Source organism: Saccostrea cucullata, unplaced genomic scaffold, assembly GCF_032062105.1.
Source record: "Saccostrea cucullata isolate Sc308-1 unplaced genomic scaffold, CSIRO_AGI_Scuc_v1 ctg145, whole genome shotgun sequence".
Lineage (NCBI taxonomy): Eukaryota > Metazoa > Mollusca > Bivalvia > Ostreida > Ostreidae > Saccostrea > Saccostrea cuccullata.
Window position 1 is genome coordinate 464531 of NW_026931856.1, and position 11652 is coordinate 476182.

The 11652-nt window shown below is 35.1% G+C and overlaps 1 protein-coding gene across 1 annotated transcript; it reads left to right on the forward strand.

Moving 5' to 3' along the window:
- The first annotated feature begins 80 nt into the window (after positions 1-80).
- Positions 81-11216, forward strand: LOC134233726 (uncharacterized). Its single transcript, XM_062715722.1, has 10 exons — positions 81-472; positions 2652-2795; positions 3152-3237; positions 3385-3514; positions 5787-6236; positions 6320-6458; positions 8932-9074; positions 9706-9849; positions 10119-10247; positions 10344-11216. The coding sequence occupies exons 1-10, from the start codon at positions 457-459 to the stop codon at positions 11057-11059; spliced, it is 2097 nt and encodes a 698-aa protein (XP_062571706.1). The 5' UTR covers positions 81-456; the 3' UTR covers positions 11060-11216.
- Positions 11217-11652: the final 436 nt, after the last annotated feature.

Consider the following 11652-nt stretch of genomic DNA (forward strand, 5'->3'; position numbering starts at 1 on the left):
TTATATTTTTTGTCGTCCTTAAATAATGTTCATGAGAGAGAGAGAGAGAGAGAGAGAGAGAGAGAGAGAGAGAGAGAGATTAATAATTGATATTCAGTTTCTGCATGAAAGGGTAAGACTTCTTAAACATGTAAATTAAAAAAGTAGCCGGCTTTGTTTGAAAATGCAGCGTATGTAACAATAAATGATTCATGTCATGCATATCCCCATATCTTGCAACAGGACCGTTGAGTTCCTCTTATCGGCACTTATTTCGTGTGGGTGGGTAGACCGTCGACAAAAAACCGGCTCAAAATCTTAAGCAAACATGTAAAGCGTGTGGAGTTTCATAAATTCTGTACAGAATAAAGAAATTGACATAATTTATCATAGACCGACCACACCCCCGCTGCCTGAGGTCAGGCAAAAGCAGAACAATTAAACTGCGGACGGAGCGGACATAAGGAAGGGAGGGGAATGGAGGACTCAGAAGGTAAGTGGCCAGTTAGTCAGGGCTATTGATTTATACAGTGATCATCCATAAAAATGAAGAACTAGAGACAAGTATCGATTTTTAAGACCCAAATAATGCTATGCCAAATAAAGCCAACAGACTGGGATAGAAATGAGATGACGCGCATATAGGATGAATGGCTGATTCAGATTTTCCCACGGGCAACTACTACATATGTAGTGACTAAGTGAGAACAAATTATCACTGCTCAGTGGACAATAAAATAAAAAAAAAACTTAGGTCCACAGCCTTATGGTTTGGATAAATTGGGTAGATGGGACAATATTTAAACTCCCGACATATCACCTCATCCCCATGCCGATACAGGGACATGGGTCGATCCTCAGGCACTTGTTTCGGTCATAATTTTTAACCCATCGATATTATACTATGGTTAAAAAAAATGCCTCGGCACGGTGCAGTACCACAGGTACACGTTTCTTTCGTAATATAATTTTTTTACCCATAGTATAATAATAACAGTAAACTCGTCGTATTATTATACTAAGAGTTAAAATTATATTACAGAAACAAGTGCACACCTGTGGGCAGTATATATAAGTGAAATTCACCCTTAATCAATCCATCCCTACAACAATACAATAAATTCAAATAAATACACGTGCGTATAAACAATTTTTTTTTATCCTTGTTTTCATATGCGTATTTAAAAGTTATGACTTTTTTTAAAATTGTAAATTAATTTGTATTAATTAAATGCGATGAGATAGACCACAGGTGTGGAAATAGTTATCCAGACTTCGTTTTTCTTTTTTAAACTTGTACTAGCATAATTTCCTAGACCATGTACATCTGTTATATATGTAACCATCCAATACTATTTGTATAAACTGTCAAAATAATTTTCCACAGATATCAATTTTATTGATCGAAAACATTTACCTATGCCTTCCACATTAACGAGTGGTGTCTATACATTTACTTGTATTTATGTCTTCTTTCGTTTTTTGGTTGCTGTTGACTGATTTTTTTAAAATAATGAATTTCCCGACATCAGATAAGAATTTTCACTTCTCAACAACTAATCAATACATTCTTGGCTTTATCTATGGAAATTATTGTTTTCGACTCCTCTTAAAAGAATTTTTTGGTTTTTAATATAAACGAATAAGATATACGCATACAGACGTAGCAGTCAAATTCAAAGGACAAACACTTAGTATCATGGAGGGCCAGGGGAAGGCCTGCCCCTTCTTTTTCCCCAAGATACTAAGTAATAATCTTTTTATTACTACTATTAAAATGTCAAGTGCAAAGGTTGTTGCCTCTACTTCGCACTGTTGTAGCACAGTTAGACCATGTAATTTATTAATTTTTAAAAGGATTATCCCCCCAAAGGATTTGGAGAAATTCCCATTTGAATGTTATAGTTTTTTTTAAAAAGAAAGTTAATTTGCTGGGTTTTTTTTATGGCTGTCCCTTAAAATTGATTGCCTTCAAGGGGTGCGAGGGGTGGGGGTAGGGGTCGATTCTGTCCGACTTTCAAGTTGGACTGTGTATTTTATCTTTCATAACTATATATACCTTGGTCTGAAGCTCTAAATACATTATAAATCAATAATAAGTTTTTAAAAACTTGAATAATACATAGGGATATGTTTTATTATCATTATTTTAATGGTAAATAATATAACCCAAAAGCAGCTGAACTGGATGGAAAACACATTTTGCCATGAAAAAAAAAATATGTTCACAGCTTCCAAGCGCAAAGATTGTTTAATTTTTTCAAACAAGCTGCAATCTTGTTCAGCTTTTTAATTTTCTGTCATTCATTATAAATTGTTTTTTCTCTTATATATATTATAGTCGATTTTTTTTGTTTTGGGTTCATTTGGTATCGGTTTCTATAGTCTTCAGTTTACTTGTAAGTGAAAATAAGAGAGAAAAATGTTTTAAAATAAGAGAATTAAAGAAAAATACAATGAAGATTTGGGTTATTAAAAATTATTGATTTCATTTTGGACATGTTAACAAACAGACCTTGGTATTACATGTACCTTCTTATGCGAAAGGGGCTAAGTTCATTCATAACTAGTCCAGAGTAACTTGATAGAACATATACATGTAACATTTAGAGTACGAGTTCCTACTGTATCGGAGTATAAGTAATATGAAAAACCAATTGTTTTATCTGCAGAGGTTGTAATGATGGCGGCGAAGCGCGATGGCCGATCTGTCATGAGGTTGGAGAGGATGTTCCGAAGTGAAATCGATGAAAAACTTGTCCACCATGTGGCGGGAGGTCCCCACAAAGGCATCCTGATAGCCAAGGCAGCGGACAGTCAGTTAATTTAAAAACACATGTGTTTTATAGTTAAAACAAAATCTTTCCAACGATTTTGTACCTCAAAGTAAAAATTCTGGTAACCTGTCAACATCGAGGTAGATGACTTACCAAAACTTTCTATTTGCAAAGGCAGACATACTTAAGTCAAATGAAAGAAAACCACCAACATAAACCAAAACGGGTTCATTTTGTATTTGATTAATGTCCAAATATTTTGTTTCAATGTTTAAATTTTCTGCAGTAAATCATCTTGCACACGCAATGCATATTGACATTAAAACCGACATTCTTTTATTGCTATAACTAAAGTTTATCTCAAAATTTGCATCAAGTACATTGTTAATTTGTAGATTTAAAAGACGTGGAACCTCCAGAAGGAAGGCTGGAGTTTCTGGCTTACCTTATCAACGAAGAGCAACAAAATCAATCCGTGCAGGTGACAAGCACCACTATTCATTTTGCAGACTGAAAATAATTCTAAAGTTTAACTATTAATTTATTCAAAGAGAATGACTATGTTTTATCGTGTCAAACGCCTACCCGATATTTAGTCTTGTTGATAACAGGTTACTCTATATTATAGGACTACTGGACGCTGAGGTTTTGGTTCCGGGGTCAGGCCGAGGGGGTCGTTAAAAAGAAGACGTTTACAGACTACTTCCAGGAACTTATGAATCCTTCTAACTTCCCTAAAAGCAAGATATTTAATTTTAGTTGGAACATTTTTGTTTGGTTTTAACACTTATCAAGTATTTTTTTCTGAATTTTCTGGAACCTTTAATAAAAAAGAAATTCCAGTCACTAAACAGGCACGTAGCATCGTTTTTGAAAGTGGGGGGGCCAACCTGAAAAAATTTTTTTTTCTTTACCAAAAAAAAGTTGACAAGCAAAAAAAAAAAAGGAAATTTGAAACTTCCAAAGATAAATCCTATGCCATTGGGGGGTATATGTGTAGTTTTGGCAACTTTTTTCAAGGTATCGATACTTCTGCTTTCACTTACATTTTTTAAGATATTTCTTGCTTTGTATATACTGTGGTAAAAAAAGGGTGGAGGGGGGGGGGGGGGGGGAGGATCGTCTTTTCAATAGACATTTTCTATTAGTAAAGGTAATGTTAGGGAAAAAAGTCTACCCAGAAAAAGAATTTGTAGCAAAACTATTAAAAACGAGATGCCCACGTACGGCAGAGTATGGCAAAGGTTGAATTTTCTTAAATGCAAGTCAAACTCCAAAGGTCAAGGTCAAAATTGTTGGTAACCATAGGAAGGTCTTGACACTAGGAATACACCTATATGCCATTGCTCGAGTATATGTTCAGTTTTGTCATTCATTAAAAAAAAATCCAATCCCTGAAATTTCTTGACTATAAAAAAAAAAAAAAAAAAACCTAAAGTTCTCCAAAGTCAAAAACCTATAAAAAGGGTGGGGGGGGGGGGGGGGGTGCCTCATTGCCTCAAATCTTTCACTTTTCATATCCATTTCACACACATTTGTAGCAAAACTATTAAGGGGGGATGCCCACGTTTTCCAGGGGGGGGCAAAGGTTGAACTTTTTTCTTGTTTTAGTATATACATTTTCAAAACCAAAGGTCAAGGTCAAAATTGTTGGTAACCATAGGGAGGTCTTGACACCAGGATTACATGCCTATGAAATATGAAAGCCTTAGGTCTAATTGTTCAAAAGTTATGACCAAGGTTAAAGTTTTTTAAAAGTGAGTCAAACTCTTAGGTCAAGGTCAGAAGGTCAGAAATAGTTTTACCCACTGTAAGGTTTTGTAACAATGAATACACATGTGAAGTACTGAAGTATGAAAGCCCTAGCACCAACTATCTAAAAGTTATAGCCAAAGTTAAAGTTTGGTAATTTTTTTGTAAAAGTGGGTCAGACTTTAAGGTCAAGGTCAAATTTGGCGATAACAAGAAAAAGTCTTGTCACAAGGAATATATATCTGTGAAATATGAAAGCCATGGCCCTACCCACTCTAAAGTTATGGGCAAGGTTAAAGTTTTTTTCGGATAAACAGACAGACGAACGGATGGACATGACCAAAACTGTATACATCTGAATTTTCGATTACGGGGCATAAAAATATTCAATTTAAAAACATGAAATTTGCTACGAAAACATGCATTTTAATAACGCGAAATGTAATAACAGTGCAATCTTTAATACGCTAAGATTATTGAATTTTGCTTTATAAAAGTTTGCGTTGAGATCAACGCTGAATGATATTACACAAATTGTAATAACATACTTTTAGAAACATTACATTTTGCATTATTGCATTTTGTGTCGAGGTAAACACAGAATGTAATAACGCAAAATATCATAACATATATATGGATTTGGGATAAACATATTTTGCTTTATTACATTTTGCGTCGAGATTCGGGCAAAACTTAATGTTATAACGCATATTTAAAAAAAAATAAAAAAAATAAAAACGCATCTTGAAACAAGTCTGCAAAAATATTTTACGTCTAGATTAACGCAGGTCTTAATATGCAAGTTCTGATTGTTACATTTTGCGTTATTTCAATTTTTGCGCTGAATAATCTCAAAATTATGTTATTCCATTTTGCGTTAATCTTTACACAAAATGTAATAATACAGCATGTAATGATTCTTAAAGTCTGTTATAACATTTTGCGTCTTAACTTTCCGCGGTGATCTCGACGAAAATGTAATAAATCAAAATGCAATAAACTTACTTTATTAAAGACTGCATGTAGTTATAACGGTTCGCGTTGCAAAAATGCATATTTATGAAACAAATTTCATCAGACATGTTTATTATTTATTTATCTAACACAAAATGTAATAATCCCATATTTATTACATTTTCGATGTTACATTTCACGTAGTAACATTGCATATAATAAATCATAAATAATATTTCATTAGGCCTAAAAAATATTGTGGTTTTGACAGAGTAATTATATATTTAACAAAAGATCATTGTGCTTAATATTCTTTCATTCTAGAAAGTTTTACATCAGTATTCACTCCAGCATCCTACACATACCAACTTGTACCAGAGGTACAAATCAACAATAAAACCTTCATCACATTTATGGTTAAAGCAGCAGCGGACGCTCATGTCGCACTGAGCGCAGTATATGGGGACGTAGATCGCAAAACGTTTGAAATCGTCATCGGAACTGACGGAAACACGAAGTCAATCATCCGTTATGGTGCGGGTGGACCTGTAATGACGGAATCTATGACGATGAACGTTCTGTCTCAGGACGATTTCCGATATTTCTGGATTAGCTGGGCGAACAATAAAATCGAGGTTGGACGTGGTGCTAATTATGGAGTGGGTGCTTTTCTTCAGTGGACGATCCCTCCAAGTAAACAGTTCAATATCAACTGTCTTGCAGTTTCTACCGGAACACCATCTAAAGGGCAGTGGGAGTTCGCAGAACTTTTGGGTTTGTAGAAGCAGGAAAATTTAATTCCATGATTTGAAAAAATATTCATTTTAGGGTTTAAATATGTTGTATTATATTTTCAGATGCTGAAAAGGACTTTGGTAGAGAGGCCAAGAAAAGAAGAATCAAACACTCTTTGCTGTGGATAGCAAAGAAACAGAAAATGTTACAATGCTTAGAAGATGCCTATCCTAATATGGCGAAGACACCGGATTTATTTAAGTATGAAAATTTAATAACAGAAATATATTTTCTCATCAAGGAAAGATTTTTTCTCATTATTAATGACCATTAATCGTTCTTCCTTCTTTTTAGCTCTTCTGAGCCAAAGGCTCAAAGAGCTAATGCTATGGCCATATGTGCGGTGTGCGTAAACTTTTTAGAATATGGGCCATAACTCAAGAACCCCTTGGCCAATCAGTACCAAATTTGTCACAGGGCTACCATTTATACTAAAATAAGTGTTGGGACCCTTAAACAAGGGGAGATAATCAGGAAAACAAAACCAAAAGTACTAGTTGCTAAAAAATCTTCTTCTCCATAACCACCAGGTAGATTTTCACCAAACTTACATACAAGGATCAGGATATGTCGAAGATTAAAATTTTCCCGGGGAATTACCCTGGGGCAAAGGGCGTGGTCTCAAGGTCACTTCAAAGTTGACCTAAATTTACAATTAATAAAAACGTGTATATTTTGCTTACTATAGGACTTTTACGAGAAGCGCTGACTTTTACAGTTGACGCTTACTTTTACACTAGGGCTATGTACGGTAGCTCTTTTATGATATAAATATATAGCTCAACATTTAATTGAACGAAAATAGCGGGTTATTTCAATGCACATATAGGTTGTCCTTGAAGAAAACGACAACCACCCTAGCCCCAACTCCCGGTCTTCACATATTAGTGCCCCTAACACCATACCTATGACACCTAGAAAGGTTTCTTATGCATTATCAATTCTGTACTTCCGTACATGATACAAGTTTAAATGTCCATGTAAACCGTCAACTGTAGAAGTCAGTGCTTCTCGTAAAAGTCCACTAGGACTAGGATCATCAATTCTTGTAAGTTGATGCATCTTACGATTTCACATCATGTTAACTCAAAAGTAGGTCACGGTGACCTACTTTTTAAATTTTGCTTGGATTTGTTTTCAAATTGATTTGAAGGCATATTTTGGACACTTTAAGGCCTATGATCATCAAACTTTGTCAGTTGATGCATCTTGGATCCTCAAACAATGTCAACTTAAAAGTAGGTCACCGTGACCTACTTTTTGAACTTCATGACTTATCCTTTTAAAAACATTAAATCCCATTATTTCAGACACTGGGAGGTTTAGAATCATCAAATCTTGTACTTTGATGCATCTTGGGACCTTAAAACATATTTATGAAAAAGAAGGTCATCACTGTGACTTACTTTTTGAATTTTGCCGACATTTGTTTTCAAATTGTTTGAAACTCATATTTTGATTACCTTCAGACCTACGATCATCAAACTTGGTCAGTAGATGCATCTTGGGTCTTTGAAAAATGTCGACCAAAATGTAGGTCAAGATGACCTACTTTCGCCATTTTATGGCTATATTTAAGTATCTTAGGTATTTATTGGCTTAGAATCATCAATCTTTGAGAGTCCATGCATATTTGGTTTTCGGAGAGTGACGACCTAAAAGTAGGTCACGGTGACCTACTTTTGACATTTTGTGACTATAATTAAGTATCTCAGGTACTTATTGACCTAAAATCATCAAACTTTGTCAGTTGATGCATCTTCGGTTTTCGGAGAACGTCGACCAAAAAGTAGGTCACAGTGACCTACTTTTGACATTTTATGGCTATATATAAGTATCTCAGGCACTTATTGGCTAAGAATCATCAAGCTTTGTCAGTTGAGGCATCTTGGGTTTTCGGAGAATGTCGACCAAAAAATAGGTCACAGTGATCTACTTTTGAATTTCTCAGGTAGGTATAAGCTTAGAATCATCAAACTTTGTCAGTTTAGGCACCTTGGGTTTTCGGAGAACGTCGACCAAAAAGTAGGTCACTGTGACCTACTTTTGACATTTTATGGCTATATTTAATTATATTTGGTACTTATTGGCTGGGAATTATCAAACTTTGTCAGTTGAGGCATCTTAGGGTTTCATTGAATTTCCAACAAGACGTAGGTCATTGTGACCTACTTTTGAATATCTTAGGTACTTATTGGCTTAGAATCATAAAATTTTGTCAGTTTAGGCATCTTGGGTTTTTGGATAACGTCGACCAAAAGTAGGTCACCGTGACCTACTTTTGACATTTGATGGCTTTATTTAATTATCTCTGGTACTAATTGGCTTAGAATCGTCAATCATGACCTACTTTTGAATATCTCAGGTACTTATTTAATTAGAATCATCAGTCTTTGTCAATTAATGTATCTTGAGTCCTCAGAAAATTTCAATCAAAAGGTAGGTCACTGTGACCTACTTATGGTATTTTATAATTATATTATAATATCTTCAGTCTTAACTGGCTAAATATTATCAAACTTTGTAAGTTGATGCATTTTGGGTCTTATGATTCTAATAGAGTTGGAGGCTTCTAATAGAAGTGATAGATTGTACAATTCATCAGAAGAGCGATTCAAGGCCCTTGGGCCTCTTGTTAATTCTGATCTTTCAATTCTTTTGATATACCTTGTAGACTCTGTAAGATAAAGCAGTCAGATACAATGGCTGCCTTGGTTTTCTTGTCGGACATGCAGAAGAAAAATCTTATTAAAGAAGTAGAAGGTGGTTTTTGGATGAGAATTCAGAGCAGCCAGGAAACGGAAGTCAGCAAACACGGTAGCCATATTATGTTATTACAGAACACCCCTCAATTTGAATAAAATTAAGAAGTTCATTTTATTTGAAAGAAATTTCGATGTTTATTTTAAGTTCATCGATATATTAATGCAAAAGCTTACATGATCGCAATATTCGACCATTAGTTTCTGAAAAATCTAAGAGGAAAGTAAAATCCCTTATTTTAATGAAGATTTAGTTTTCGTTGTTTTATCATCTGACATATTACACTGTACTGTCTAGAGATGCCTGTTTATTTAACATTTAAGGCGAATGGAGTAATTCAAAAATAATTCAAAACCATTTGGCCAGAATGTGAAAGCTCTTTAACAGAAATGTAGTATAGTTTGAATAGTGATGGTTCCTAGGGATCGGGTGATGCTATAGTATGTAGTGTACATGGGATTTTTTAAACGCTTTGTTAAGGACCAAAAAGACCTAAATTATAGTCAGACATATAATATCAACCAGCATCTCCAAACATTGTAGATTTTTAGTTTGTGCCACTCGTGACCAACATGGTGAAAGATCAGAGTATTGGTTCAATATTTTGAGGAAAAGTCATTGAGACCAATTTAACAAATATATATATTTCAAATTCATAATTTATCTTAAGTTTTCTTTGATACAGAAGTAAAAATTGTTAAAAACCTACCCCAGCTCAAACCATCAGATCAGCCAACCATTGCTATAGTGACGTCACTGTTCTGTGAAAAAGTGGCAGCTGATGCAATGATCGAAGAAAAGACAACTTATGTCAAATATAAAACTGAAGGTAAAACATATTGTACTAACATACCCCATATTGGGGGCCTTATTGTCAATCACTGACATGAAGAGTTTCAAAAGGTTATATATACATGTATATTCTGCTATTTAATCAGTATTATAGTTTTGAATGCATATGATATGGATAGATAGCATATTACCATTCTCTATCCAAAATTGTCGTTCCTGCTACACTCCCATATTGGAGCGAAGCTGAAACCAACTCGGGGAAAAGAATAAAATCAATAAATAATATCTTTTTACTTTTGGATACAGGAGAATCACAGGTGTACACACTAGGTAGAATTGGCAAGTATAAAATTGTATCAACGAAACTGTCCCGCAAAGCCAACTCAGAACAGGAAACAAGAATATCTGCCGAAAACACAATTACCAGACTTTTGGGTAAGGAACAATAATACCAGGTATATTACAATTCTTAAACTTCGATATTTTTGTAAGTATACTTTGTAACACAAGGTATCCTTTTTAATATTATAGGAACTTTCAACAAAGTTCATCACGTAATAATTGTGGGAGTAGGGAGTGGAGTGCCGCATTACACAGATGGTGATAAACACGTGCGTCTTGGCGATGTTGTTGTATCTGTGCCTTCCAGAAAGAATGGAGCAATCTATATGCACTGTCACAAAATAGAAAAGATGGAGGGTGGAGATGGTTACAATTATTCTACCCGGGAATGGGACTGTAGCGACAATTCTTTACAAGATGTCGCCGTCAGTCTAAAGCAAATCATTGAAAGAGACACAAATCCCCAGCGCCCCTGGGATCGCTACGTCAGCGACGCCAAGGACACCCTTCAAACCGAGGAATCCAACTTCCATCGACCGCCATTGAAAACAGATAGACTGTTTTACACGGACGACAACGGGACGGAACTAGAAGTGGAACATCCGGTAGCTGGCAAAGCTTATCGTGTGGGACAGAGTAACTGTCGTCTGGGTGTTATAGCAAGCGGCAAACTCGTCTCCCGAAATCCTCGGCTTAGACAGTCGTTTGCAGAATTGAACGGAATCCGTGCATACGACAGTGACGTCAGTGCTGTATTAGAATCATTAGAAGGGAATCGAACTAACAGCTTTATCATCATTCGCGGGATCTCAGATTATTCGGGCGGATCCAGAAAGGAGTGGCAACCTTACGCCTCTCTTGCTGCTGCTGCTTACATGAAATCATTAATCTATGCTCTGGCTTGAATTTTCCCTTGCATCTTTGTAACTAAAGCTAAAAAATACCTGTGTAATCAGCTAAATCAAAAAAAATTATTTGTGTTTGTTAAGTTTATATATTTTGCTTACACTTGCTGGATTTTAATGAAAGACATTAATATAAATACACGTGTTTCTGTAGTAATACATGTACGTTCCCTTGGTTATTCTATGAAAGGCAACTCATTAAACAGTAAGATAATGCCATGGTGAACCCAATATAGTCTGATTTGACGCCAATCCAATATCATATTAATATTATAGAGTCATACTAGTATTTCTTGCATTGATGTGAACATTGTGTATAAGTTCGTAGTCTGCATGAGAAGATGAGTTCATTAGAACGCATTCCACTTCTTTTAATTATCTGATGTATAGTATTTATCTCCAAGCAAATTATGGGTTCCCATGGAATACAATTAATAGTCCTTGTTTGTAAAAAGGAATAATTACTTTTTATAATCGCAGTAGAATGTTGGCAATGAACTGTGAAATGCTTTTACTGGGTGTGCATAGATTTTTTACCTTTAGGGCTTCTTCAGACACCGATACAAAATTTGATGAAAGCTGGAAAATAAGGC